At 45.9% G+C, this 13,773-nt stretch overlaps 1 protein-coding gene across 10 annotated transcripts in view; it reads left to right on the forward strand.

The window, feature by feature from the left end:
- The window catches only part of DOCK11 (dedicator of cytokinesis 11), an 88,110-nt gene that overhangs the window by 51,670 nt on the left and 22,667 nt on the right, over positions 1–13,773 (forward strand). For 7 of the 10 annotated variants that reach the window (XM_019290857.3, XM_039571926.1, XM_039571922.1 and 4 more), the window contains exons 31-41: positions 3,176–3,354; positions 5,617–5,730; positions 6,231–6,306; positions 6,588–6,691; positions 8,606–8,717; positions 8,839–8,905; positions 9,381–9,428; positions 9,615–9,680; positions 9,922–10,055; positions 10,713–10,828; positions 12,631–12,768. In XM_019290857.3, the coding sequence (XP_019146402.1) occupies positions 3,176–3,354; positions 5,617–5,730; positions 6,231–6,306; positions 6,588–6,691; positions 8,606–8,717; positions 8,839–8,905; positions 9,381–9,428; positions 9,615–9,680; positions 9,922–10,055; positions 10,713–10,828; positions 12,631–12,768 (1,154 nt within the window). The other 3 variants (XM_039571929.1, XM_039571925.1, XM_039571930.1) reach the window with 3 other exon arrangements.

The following is a 13,773-nucleotide window of genomic DNA, read 5'->3' on the forward strand; positions in this document are numbered from 1 at the left end:
CTCCCCTGAGAAGTGTCTGTCTCATTGGTGGGTCCTGTAGGGAATGGAGATGCAGGAGAACAGAATGAACTCACTGCCCTGCTTCCAGCTCTCCTTGTGGCCACGAGAAGGGGATCTAGGTTGCCTTCTGCTTTCATGTTGAACAAGGGCACAGTAGTGCACAATGTGTTCATGCTTGTTCTCAAACCTGAAGGCAGTCAGCAGAACTTGAGCCTGTGCCAGTCCTTGGTGCATACCAAGGGTATTTGTACTGTGGCACCACCACACATCCACACTGCTTTCACTGTCACACCGTGTCCTCTTGGGTCCTGAAGCTGCTTGGCACGGGGTGGATGGGGCTTAAAAGGGGCTGAGCTGAGGCTGTGTGCAGGTGTGGGTGGCTGGAGCTCTGCCACTGGTGGCAGTGCAACCATCACTGGCCCCCAGGAGTGCTACAGACAGTCTCATTCTCTCTGAGTCCTAATGTCTCATCTGTGCTATGTAAATGCAGTAAAGATTGCCAGATTGGGATGCCAATAGCCTGGCCAGTGTAAGTACTGGAGAGGAGAGTGAGGTTTGGGATTCGCCCATGTAAAAGCCCTGTGGATTTATGATTGTATGATTTATTCTGCTGGAGTAAAGGGGATGTTTGGTTGTGTGTCAGGGTGAAGCCTTACAAGTCCCAAAGTGGTTCCACACACACATACAGGTGGCATAAGCAGTAGTAAATGAAATATCCCTTATTTTGGTATATATCTAACGCCTCAGAGCTTTCTGGACCAACTGCTAATCTCTTACATCAGTTTGGCTACTTGCCTGGCATTGTTTAACAAAGAGTATTGCTAGAAACGGTCAAGAAAAACATGTACACAGTGCCTCCCTGATGCTTGTTAGTGGCATGGTAACATAAGGATGCTCTTTCTTGGTTAACTTTCACCTTTGCATTTGCGATGGTTAAATCGAAAAGCTGTAAGGGCAGCTCATCTTTTCTGCTGCGTTTTATTGTGACTGGACCTACCAGCTGAGGTTCACATACAGCTCATGGCAGTAAGCAGCCCACGCTCAGGTAGCAGAAGTGCCTTTGCAGTGGTGCCTGAGCCCTGCCTGCCATGGTAGAGCCATGTGGGGATGCACCTTCACTGCAAACTTGTCTGGCTTTATGGACAGACCTGTGGTTACAGGGGACAGTGGGCTCAGGAGAGACCCTGCTGGTGTGTCTGACCTCTTCATCAACTTGTTTGGATACAGAGAGGGGATGGCCCAACCCCTACTGCTCTGTTTCTAGGAAAAGAAGGAATAGCCCCCAGGGAGGTGGATAGAGAGAGTTTCTGCAGCTTCAGCCAGTGCAGATGGGCAGGCTGGCAGATGGGCAGCTCTGCAACCCTATCCTGTTGAGTTGGAGTGTTGCATCTTGGAACAGTGACTCTGAAATCTCCCAGGTAATGCAGGGCTGGTTGTTGGTCTGTCCCTGCTGCCTCACATGGGGACATCAGCCAGAGCAAGCCCCAAGCTTGGCCTCACGGCCAGCAGCACACAATTAGTTTTGCAATGTTGTGATGGGAAAAAAATCCAAGGGATTGACAGAAGTTGGGAGTTAAGAAAAGGCCTCACAAATAATATTAAAACATGACATACTGTCCTGTTTCTCCAAGATTTAGAGCACTACTTGTTCCTGTTTATTTTTGCTGTCTTTTTATTTGTCCGTTTTCTTTTTACACATAAGTAGAACTTTTTTAATTTGCTGTGGAACGGTTCACTTCAGTAGGTAGGTCCAACTGGAATGATCAAATCCTCTAATGTCAAATTATGTATGCACTTTCCAATCGATTAGCTTGCATCCACTTAATGTAATAACCATGATGTGTGACAATTAGGCATTTGCTAACATAACTAACAATGAAAGCTAGGTAATGTTCCAGATTTCTTTTTCGTTCCTCTGAATCAGAGTTTCACAATCCAGTAAATGCTACTTATGATTCAATGAATTAAAAAAATCTTTTACAGCCACAGAACTGTTGGAACCCTTTGGCTGGGATTTTCAAAGCTGTATTCACCCTGCTTTACCACAGAAGAACTTTCATACCTGTGGGGTTTTGAAAAAACAAAGCCTGAGCTGAGCACATGGCATTTGTATCTTTTGGGGGAAGAACACAGAGCTTGGGGGTTATCCCTGTGGTGGTTCTAATTTGGTAAATGGCCTGGCAGAGATAATGGTGTCAGGACAAGGCCATTCATAGCAGCCCCAGTGCACATGCACCCTGCACCATAGTCAGTGTATCTGTCACTTCACTGCTGCTCTGTTCAGGCACCTCAGTGGAAGTGGTGCCTTATCCTGGTAGCAGCCTCTGCTTTGATCACAGCATCTGCCTGAATCTGTGTGAGATGCAGGGTACAAGTTAAGTTAAGCAAGGTGATGACGTACTGAGCTGGCTTTCTCTTGGAAGTCAGCGCAGCTTCTGAGGAGCTGTGTTCAATATCTGCTTCTAGCAAGTAGCTGCCTGGAGCCCTACCCTGGCTCCCCGGTCCATGCAGCTGCCCAGCTGTGCAGACTGGGATGCAGCACTGGTCACTTGGCACCATGTCCGCATTTGCATCCCTCATCCCAGCAGCACTATATGCTTTTGCTCTGCTCTCTGACCTGGAGAGGAGGAACACAGATTCATGGAGGATGTGGAATGAGCTGCAGAGCAGCACTGCTAGGGCTGGGTGGCCAGTTAAATCCACCATTTCTCCTGCCTATTCCCACCCTCACAGCTGCTTGGTGGAGGTTGGTATCTCCACTGCCTGGGTGGTTTGGGGATTTACAGGACAGCCCCCAGTCAAGAGCAAAGCATCCCCAGGCAGTAAGTCGTGCTGTCTTTCCCCATTTCAGCCATCTCTGACTTACAAATTACTTGTTGGAGAGAGAAGCTTTGCGGAGCATCACATTGCAGAAATCCTTCCTTGTGGTGCTGCTAAAACAGTGAGGGCTGAAATTAATGAGCAGCCTGAACTGGAAGACAAGTTCTTTGATATGACTTAGTTCACTGGTGGAGAAAACTGTATGGTCAGTTCAGCTTTATTCAAAGATCAGTGCACTGTAGGAGAGAGTGGTGAACACTGCTCAAGGACTTTGTGGCTTAAGTGGCTGTTATGTCTTGCTCTGAATAGACTCTTGGAACATTTCCCCTAACCATTGTCTTGTTGTTTCTTTCAGATATAAATCTTGAGTACAGTTTAACTGATGAGTATTGCAGGCATCACTTCCTCGTGGGGATGCTTCTTAGAGAAGCCTCTATTGCCTTGCAGGACAATTATGATATCAGATATACTGCTATCTCGGTCTTAAAAAATCTCTTGATCAAGCATGCCTTTGACAACAGATACCAGCACAAGGTCAGGCCTGTTTTGTTGGCTTTTTAACATAATGTTGAATTTTATGAATAAAACCACATACCAGAGTTTTAGATATTTCATGGTGCGCAAAGGGTATTCTAATTGCTTTTCAGAGAACTGTTTTAAATAATTGATAGTTATGGAATAACAGTAATAGCTCAGAAACCGTCTAGGAAATAATTGTAGCCCTCTTACTCATGCTGAATATTTAGGTAATTAAGCTCTAAGCCATTAAGGAACTTGAGAAAGTCATTAGCCAAGAGTTGTTCAACAAAATTAGGACATCAGTGATGTTCTGGTCTTGGGTTTAAATTCATATCCTGTATTAATATGCTATAATCAGGAAACAGAACTGATCTCTGTTGCAAGTCAGCTGCATGTTTTATTAATTAGCAACTCAGAGGAGAGGATCTCGATTCTCATGAGGTGCTGGGTTTCCTCTGGGTGGATCTCAGTTTTCTTTGGCCAGAGGCTCAGCATGTGATGATGCTGAAAGAGGCTGGAAATGGGTTTGTTTTATCCTGGTGCTGCTCCCTGCTGACCCATATGCCCTCCAAAGTACCCAGCTATCTGTGCAGATATTACCTGTCTGTTGCTGCCTGTTCTGAGCTTCCCCTCCCCCTCCCAAAGACACGTGCTCCTGCCCATGTGCTCCGAGCTCCTTTGTTCCAAGCGCGGGCAAAGCCAAATGTAACTCAGACTCTTCAGCAGTGTCTGATTGGCCGCTCACCCCGGGTCCGCCCCCAGTCCTCCCCTTTCCCCTTCTCCCAATAAAAGATGGTCGAGGGGGAGGCTCCGCCCTCTCTCTCAGCTCAGCTACTTTCCTATGAACATCTCTGGTTGTCTGTCTCATTTGAAAGCTTCTAACTGCAGGGAATTGAGCGGGCAGGGAGCTATATTTCTCCCTCTTTGCTTCTGCTGATGGTATTTGCTCTGCAGCTGATACAGGTACCGATTCTAGAGCTACTAAAGTGCTAGATTGCCCGTGCTACCTCTCAAGGCTGCTCGAGGCTTTCTAAGGCATTGAAATACAAGCGCTAGCTGGTATAAAGCTGAAAAGATACCTTCCACACCTGTCCTTGCTGTAGCCTGTAAAGATGCCTCTTTTTAGTTTTGGTCCCCACATTGCTCCTAGTGTGCTGCATTCCTGAATGTTGTCTGGGAGCATGGATAGCTTCCTGGCATGAGGGGTGGGAGGAGTGCCCCAAATGTACCTGGGGCTCTCACGGGCCTAGAGCCAGCTCCTCTTCCCTCCCTTCTCTGCCTGTTTGAAGGCCTCAGCTGGATGTGGGCTTGTTTGTCTCTGCAGTGAGGATCCATGACTAACTCAGGAGCTGTTTACTCCCTCAGTGTGCAGCACATCCCTGACTCCTCAGAAACTCTACCTGTCTTACTGTTGTCCCACAGGATATTTGTATATGTGTTGTGCTCCAGGCAGTGTGACCAGGAAACTGCCTGGAGCCAGGGCAGGATGCTCAGGTGGTGTCCAGAGATTCCAAAGTAAAAAAATTACATCACGGGCAGGACAGGCTGAGCATGTGTTGGCACAGCCTTGCTCCAGCCAAGGAAACCCCAGCTCCATAAAACAACCCATCCGTGTTTTCAAGATTTCTTTTATCTTTTGTCATACTGAATCAGAAGAGAAAATTGGATTTGTTTATTATTTAAAAGGTCCACCCAATTTGCAAGCCTTAAATTTCTTTTTTTTTAACCTTTCAGCCAAATCCAGAATAGTATATGTTTAACAAAAAAGAATTGGATGTAAAAGAGTCCTCCATTTAAAAAATGTCAACCCAACCGTTTTTGATCTGTATCACTTAATCCGTACTTCTTTCTGTTTTCACTAGAAGCATTTGCTATGGAGAACTTCTGACTGGAAGCACTAGCCAACACCAGGCATGGGCAAATGTTTCTGTTATATTACTCCTGGGTGTTGCACTTAAAAATCAAACTATGTGAGTCAAGTGCCAGTTGAAGAGTTAGGAAATCCAGGACTTAGCTTGTCACACATCCTGTAGGACTGGAAATGTTATTTAGCCTCCAAAACCCCTGAGTGCCCCAAGCTTGTTGCTAGAACGGTAATACCTCTCTGGCAGCTCTAGAAGTGGAGGTGAGAAGCCAAACCAGCTCACGTTCTCAAAGACCATATAGTGCGTAAATACAGATATATATGTATATATGTTTTGGCTCAAGAGCTCCCCTTTGTTCACTCCATTGGAAACCTGGGCTCCTAGTGAGATTTTTCTCCGTGCCTGCTTTCAGAACCAGCAGGCAAAAATTGCCCAGCTGTACCTGCCGCTGTTCGGGGTGCTCCTGGAGAACCTGCAGCGTGTGGCCGGCCACGAGGCACTGACCTCCTGCCCTGTCTCCAGCCCTGTGAGTAAAGCTGGGATGCCTCCATGTCTAACATGTTTTTTGACAGTGTGTGCAGTGCTGTGAGGGGAAGTAAGTCCCTCCAAATGCAATGAGCTTGAGCAGGACGCAGCCTTGGACTCCAACTGTTCTGGGGAGATGCCTGTCTTCCCGAGAGTTCTGTGTGTGGCTACCAAGTGGTCTTAGCCTTGCAGACTAGACTTTCCTCCGTGCTGGGGCAAAAGAATAACAAATAGTACATTTGAGAAAAACAATACAAAATTTCAACTTGATGAAAAACATAAAGGAAAACATTGCTGTGACTTACTTTAATATGTTCTGCTATTCTTTGTACTCTTCCCCAAGTCCTTTGTCTCCTTGTTATAGAAGTAAGGAAATTCCTGTTTTCATTGGTTTTGTTTTTAAAACCTGCTCTAATTTGTCATTTTGTATTGCATTGTTTCCTTCTGTGAGAGAATAGGTGTTATCTTTTATTGGTTACAAAACCTTATATTGCTTTACAGGCATCCAGGGATGAATTCATATGCAGTTTTCCATCCCCCTCAAGCAGATCCAGCCTGATTGCAGACAAAGATCCAGGTAAATTGATTTTTCTAAATTATGAATTTCCCATTTATTTTTAACATAGCTATTACCAGCCTGAAACACTCAAAACCCATTACCCAAAACCTGAAACAGTCATTTCCTAAAAGACCTCAGAGACTCTGCATGGTTTTCCCCAGATGTGGTGTCACCCTAACTGTCCTTTCCAGATTTTTCCTTTCCCAGCTTTTTAACATGGGGCTTTGGCAAGCCCCTATGTGCTGTCTGTGCTGTGCTAAGTGCAAAGGGCTTAATTGTGGGGTCTGGTGTTTTTTCAGCCTGCGGAGCAGCCCTTCCAAATGGCCATGCAATAAAGCGAGAGGATTCAAAAGGATCCCTGAACTTGGAAGGAGCAACCAGTTCCCTGGATCAGTGTGAAAATGTAACGTACCAGGGGTTGGGAAGAGCAGTGCTCAGCCTGCAGGCTGCATCAAATAAGGGGGAGGGAAAAGGAGTTCCCTGTGGTAACAGTCTCCAAAGACAGCTTATAGATATCCTGGAAAGAAGCAGATTGATGTTTAACAAAGGTCAGAGTCACGGGTCTGGTATGCTTTCCCTCTTCAAACATCCCTGAGCCAAAAATAGAACTGTTGACAAATTACTTGTTGAAGATAAAAGGCAAAATCTGTGTGGAAAATCTCTGCTCCTATGGTGCATTTATCCATACTCAGATGTGCTCCCTGTGTGTGGGCGGGTCTGAGCCTGGCTAGACCCCAGTGCCTGGTGCTGGGAATTGGTTTCCAAATATCTGAGAAGCAAAGCACCATGGTGTGAGATTGCCAGTCACCACTGACTTAAGGTAAAGTGTTCGCAGGAAAATCAACCCAGGCAAATAACCACAGGCCCAAACTTGCAGAAGGTGACTGTGGTCATGCCAGAAAGACCTCTTAGTCTGCTATTCAGACAGGGTGTACTCTTCTTCTTGGCATATTGCACACACGGAAGTCAGGTATTTGTGCAAACCGGTCCCTGGTTTTCCTCAAGGCAATTTCCAGTTGTCTTGGGTTGGTGTGAGTCATTGATGCATTCTTCAAAAACTTTGGCCCTTGCAACAAGCAAGGCAAAGATTATCTGGTCTCATGGCTGTGTCCTGACATGCTTAGAAGAGGTGGGGCCTTGCAAGCTCTCCTCCATAAATCACAGAGCTACAGGACCGAGTACAGCCAAACACTTGACTATCCAGCAAACCCCTGAGCCATGTGCTCCAGTGCTGCTGATGGGGTTTGCAGGAAATGGTGTTGCTTCCAGCTCAGCTCTTCCCCCATGGCCAGACATCCTCCTCTTGAATGCCCTTGAATGTTTTTCAGAGTTGTTGAAAGCAATCTTTGTTAGGGAATGCAATATCCACAAAACCATGTAAAAGTAATCCCACATGGAGGAGCACAGCTTCAACAGTGCTCTGCAGAGACAGACACTTTGCTCATTGCCCTGTTCCCATGGAGTGAGTTGTGTGCTTACTTGGTAGTTTGGCATGGTCAATAGCAAATCTCTGGCCATAGCACCATGTCTCCAACTCTAAAATGATTGTTTATTTCTGCTTTATTATGACTCACATCCACAGCTTATCCCAGAATAAACAAGATATGTGGATCCCTCTCCAAACATGTGAGGCAAAGCTTTAGGAGAAGCCTAGGGCTTAATCGTATCCATTTATCGAAGGATACAGCTCAGGCAAGCACAGAGAATGCAGAAGAAAATTGATATAACTTTAGAAGTCATGCTTCCCACCACACAATGCCCAAGCCTTTCCCATAGAAATTGACTCATCAGCAGGATTTCATTTATTTTGCCTGAGTCGCTAAGTGGGAGGAAAATCGAAACACTTCCAAAAATCAAGGGGAGGAAAAAGTTCTTAGGCTGAAATGTCCTTTTTTAATAACTGACATTTTGGTTTGGGAGTGTATGTTTTTAACAGAAAGTCAGATTCTTGCTTTAAGTGGTGACAGCCAGTGAACTTTGTTTTTACAAGAACTGGCTTTAAAAATGTCTAGGAGCTTACATGCCACAGAGAGCAGGGAAAATGAAAGCAGGCTGCTGTGTATTTTGCTGGATAACCTGTCATTCACTGCTCAGACATTTTCTCTCTGAGCAGAGAAGTGTTCGGTGATGTGCCCAGGATTTCCAGGCTGCTCATCACTGGATGAACTGTTTCCAAGGCGTGGTGCTGTGGGGGGCAGGAGGGATGCCAGTACACCTGGTATGTGCTGGGTTTGCTGTGCCCATGCTGCACAGCCTTTGTTGCACAGCGCAGGAACCCAGGGCCATGGCCCTCCATGTCACACCTGTGTCCCAACAGATCCGCAGAAGCTCCATGAGGAGCAGCGTGTCACACTGCAGCCGGCTAGACCAGTTTGAGATCCGGACACTTCTGATGTGCTACCTGTACATTGTGAAGATGATCTCTGAAGGTTGGTGCCTGCTGCTCACTGGGGGCAGCCAGAAAGACAAGGGACCATCAGTTTTGGTCTGTAAAGGTCCCCCCTTTGAGTTTTTTTAAATCTCAGTGCACTGTTCTTCATTTTCTTTCAGATACTCTTTTAGCTTACTGGAACAAATTCTCCCCCCAGGAGCTGATCAATGTCCTCGTGCTTCTGGAGTGAGTATCATGAGGCTACTATTCAAACACTGCACCTTTGTGTGGTCAGAATGGCTAAGGAGGAGACCACAGTGCACGCACTGTCCTGTGCAGCACTAGGGATGTCTGGCCAGGTTGTAATGAAATTCTCTTCCTCCCTCTGAGGAGAAGCAAGTGTATATTGAGGAAGCACGGTGCAGTGGCAGTGCCCTGTGCTCCTCCTGGGGTGTGTCCCACTGTGGGCTCAGCTTTGCCTGTCACTGTCATATTCTCCAATTTGCAGCAAATTTGGGGGAACAGATGGGTGAGAAGACAGGAATGTGCCACAGAATTTTGAAACCACGGGTATGAGGTCAAGTGACTTGTAAATACAGACCCAAACCCTTGTGCACAGAGAAGTTGTGTCTGCAGGCAAGAACAGGGTAGGTTTTAAATGTTCTGGATTGTTCCTGATCTGCAGGATCTGTAACAGATACATATTTCATTTTCTTCCTAGGGTGTGTTTATTTCACTTCAGATATGTCGGGAAGAGAAATATTGCCAGGTACTGCATCCTTCCATCTGGTGCCGGGGTGTGGGCACCGTCCCTGTGCTCCCTGCCCCATCTGAGGCAGGAAGGGCTCATGCACACCCACACCAGGCAAACTGCAGCAGATCTGGGCTCTGCTCAGCACCGTGCCGTGAGCAGGGGCCCCTCAGCTCAGCACCCTGCCCCTTCCCTCCCCTCCAGCTCCTGCATGAGAGCCTCAGGCCCAGGCGAGCGCAGGTTGGCAGTGTCCCCCCCAGCCAGCTGCAGGTGAGACAAGAGTCCTGGCTGCATCCCTGCTTCCAGAGCAGCTTCCCTGCTCTTGTATTAGCCCTAGGGCCTTCTGGAGCAGGCACAATCAGCATGGTCTGGTCAGTCCCACTGGGATTGTCCCGGATAAACCAGATTGGTGTGTTGTAGAGAAGAGGTCTCCATCCTGGTGCCTTGTATAATCCCGTAGTGGTGTGGCTGCTGCTGCTAGCCCAAACCCTATCTTTGCTCCCCCCTGCAGGGTGCATGATGCCTGGTTATCCAAGCACACAGCAGCCGATAGGAAATCCCAGACAATGCCAGCGCTCCGCAGCAGAGCCGGGGTGCGGCTCCAGCATCTGGGCAGCTTGGAGACTTCCTTCACCCTGAACCACAGTACGTACAGCAGAGCCAGAAGGCCCAGGGCATGCGTCAGCCTGATGAAAACTGCATGTAGCCGTTTTCCACTTGCTGCTGGTTGCTTCAGGTTACTCAAATTCTACAGAATTGCAGTGGTCACCAGTCCTCCCAGCAACATTCCTAGATGGGTGAGGGCAGCTTTTAAGACAGCCCCTTAAAAATCACCCCTGGGACTTAGGACTTGTGTGGCTTTCTGCTCTTGCCTGTCTTGGCTCAGCTCCTTGGCTGAGTGTGTGTGCAGGTAACACCTTGGTTTGGTAGAGAGCAGGGCAAGCAGGAGCACTGCACTATACAGAGACCTGTGCTGGGATCTGCTCTAATCCTCTCCGTGTGGGTGTATTTTGTCCCATTGAAGCACTTTGTCATTTCCCCTTTCTGGAGACAGTTTGGACACCTCATGCTATGTCTGGCTTTAAAGACAGTGATATTAAGGGGCAATACTGATACTGTTTTTCTGGTGTGGCATCAGGCTGAGGCAGCTTCTCTGAATGGAGTTGGCATCTTGCTATTTTTGTATCATCTCCCAAATGCAGTGAAGTGCAAGGGGAAAACCTTATCTATATCAGCACTTGGATTTTTTGGGAGCTGGAGTGTTGAACACTTGTTTCCTCCTGATTGTCTCTCTGTCCACAGATGCAGGCACCTCAGAAGCAGATATTGTGCACCAGGCATTACTGGAGGGCAATATTGCCACCGAAGTCTGCCTGACAGTCCTGGATACCATCTCTTTTTTCACTCAGAGTTTCAAGGTCAGCACTGAAAACAAAAACGTAGAAAAGTGTGCTGTGTTTTTATATGTGTGTGGATTTTGGTGATCCATTCTCCTAGAGCGGAAGAATATGGAAGGCTTTACAAAAGCAAATAATTTTCAGCTTGTTTATTTTCCAAAATACTGAGTGTTTCATGGGGTCTCAGAGTAATTATACCCTTAAGCAATCTTGCCATTTCTTCAAAACTGCAAGGCCGGAGAAAATCACATGGATGTTATACCATGACTTTTTGTAGGTATTACAAAAAAAGAATAAGAGGAAATGTACATAGTGTAGAAAGGAGGGACTAGAGGAAAGGGAAATGAATGTCCAACATTTTTAGAACAGTCACTGTTTTGTACCCTAAATTACCTAGAAGTGATCCCCAGATTTCTTTGAATCACTGTACATTAATATCTCTGAGGCTGAGGTACTCCAGCTGTGGTTACCAGTGCAGACAGGACCAGAACCACTAGTAGAAGTCTTCTCTTCCATACTGGGATTCATGCTTTTGGCAGTTACTGCCATCTACAAAAACCAAAGCCTCTTTGGTAAAGAGAAGCCTTGGATGGCAGTGAAATACTGTTCCATAAATGTTCTTCCTGAAGTGTAGTCAGAGGAATCCTGCCTGTAGCAATGTGTCTTGCATAGTTTCACAAGAACAGCTCTGGATTTCAGAGCAAGCACGATGAAGATTTCCTCTTTAGATGGAGACGAAGAGAAATGTCATCATAGCCTCTGCTTCTGTTGCAGAGCCAAAAAGCCATCCTGGTGCAGACATTAAATTACTCCTTAGAAGTTTGGTAACAGCAAAAGGATTTCAATGCAACACTTAAAGCTTGCTTGACTTTCTCAGCTGCTTTTTTGGAATATTACTGAACCACAAAACAATGTGATTTTCAAACCACAGGATAGAATGGATTCCCTTCTGCTTTAGTGGGCTTCTGCTTCGCTTTTATGGTCACATGGTGCTACCACACACAAGTGGGTCCTGTGCTGCAGCAGCAGGGCTGATGCTGTTCCCCTGCCACAGGAAATGAGCTCAGTGTAAAAGTCTGGATCCTAAACTTACCACAAGGTCTGTACAAGGTGTCAAAATCTGAGCCAGCCCAAGGACTGGCAGTGGGATGGGGGCTCTTGATTTCCTGTCAATACAGGATATCCACATTCTTGTGTCATGTCCCAACTTCCTGCACAATCCTGTGAGGATGACAGCAGGCACAGCCCACCTGGTCTGACACCAAACTGTATCAATAACCCCCAAGTAATTCCTTTTTACCATAATCTCCACAAGGTGCAAACTGGCAAAACTCTGCAGGAAACAAGGGAAGTGAAATGACCAATGACAGCTGTTAATCTACCCAGTGAAAAGATGGGTGGGTTTTTTTTCTCCTTCCCCCTCTCTTTTGGGCTGCAAACAAAACAATTTTCAAGATAAATAGAAAGAAATGGAAAAAAACAAGTGTGATAATTACATGGGTAACAGCATGTTTTATTTAAAATAACTAGATAACCAGTGAAAGTTTTACAGATTCTTGACTTAGGTTTTGGAATTAGTGATGCAAAAGTGATAAAATATTTTAGGGTTTTTTTCTGGTACAAAAATAGCCTCTGCTAACTACTTTAAATTTGTAGTGATTGTTTTATTATTTTAATAACATTTTATTGGTTATATTTTTATTGAAGGCCTTGTTGCTTATCTGGCTTAAGAATTAATGTGATTAATTATGCAAAATTATCTCTGTCATTTCCAGCTTCAGGTACAACATTTTCGCAAAGTAAATTCTTCTGTTGCTTTCCAGACCCAGCTTTTAAGCAATGATGGTCACAATCCACTTATGAAGAAGGTTTTTGATATTCATCTGGCTTTTCTCAAAAGTGGGCAGTCAGAAGCAGCCCTTAAGCACGTGTTTGCCTCTCTGAGAGCTTTCATTAGCAAGGTATGTAATACATGACAAGGGTGTGGGAGAGCTTGTAAGTATGGCAGAGGCACCAATATGACAAGCAACACCTCACCCACTGCCTGTGAGAAATGATAGCTCTTGCTGAACCTTTTTCTATCTGAGCCCTGGCAGGTAGTGAGGCTGTTGAATGCCCCAAGCTCAAAAAGTAACAAAGCCATAGCTGACCACAAAAGACCAGTGATTGATGCTATTGCTGACATTGCCCTTTGTGCTTGTCAAAACCTGCCACTGCTTATAAGGACATTTTCAAGACCTGATGTATATGCAAACACCATTCCTCCCAAGCTGCACAGTTATCATAAATACAAAATTAATTAAAACATCCAAATCCCTTGAGTGCAACACTTCATTAATGAGGAAAATCCATGTGGCAGATTGCAGCCAGGCAGGGCATAGTATCTGAGTGGTAAGCAGCAAAGAGTAACTTCCAAAGGAGCTTTTGCACTGGCTGCTGAGCAAAGTCTGATTAAAAGAAGAGACTGCTAAACTGTTTCGCAAAGGTGGAAAAAGTCTGTGCTTTGCATATTTTGCTATAACCCCACAGCAAAGCTAAGAGTTGGTATAAGTCTAGGGCTGGATTTTGGCTTGTGCTAAGCAAACACATGAGAAGCAGAAATGCAGAGGTCTTGCTGGCTTCCTATCTGCTCCAGTCAGCATGGTCTCCTACGAGGTCTTTTTTCCATGGGGCTTCTTAAAGCCTGCTGTATTGGCAACTGGCAGGGGCAGGAATCACTCAGTTTTTCTGCAGGGTTCAGTGCATGTTTATGGCTCTACCTTTCTTTTAAATTTTCTGCTTGCCTGTGATCTGCTTAGCCTTGAGATCCATCCTGCTGCAGATTTGCACACACCCCACTCTTCCCCTTGCTAGACAAAAGTTTGGTTAGCCAGAACATTTCTTTTGTGCCTATAGCAAATAACAGACGTTCCTTGCCTTCCTGGCATATTTTCTGTGGGTTTTTTTTTTTTGTTTTAATGTGAAGT

This window comes from Corvus cornix, chromosome 4A, assembly GCF_000738735.6.
Source record: "Corvus cornix cornix isolate S_Up_H32 chromosome 4A, ASM73873v5, whole genome shotgun sequence".
NCBI classification, from domain to species: domain Eukaryota; kingdom Metazoa; phylum Chordata; class Aves; order Passeriformes; family Corvidae; genus Corvus; species Corvus cornix.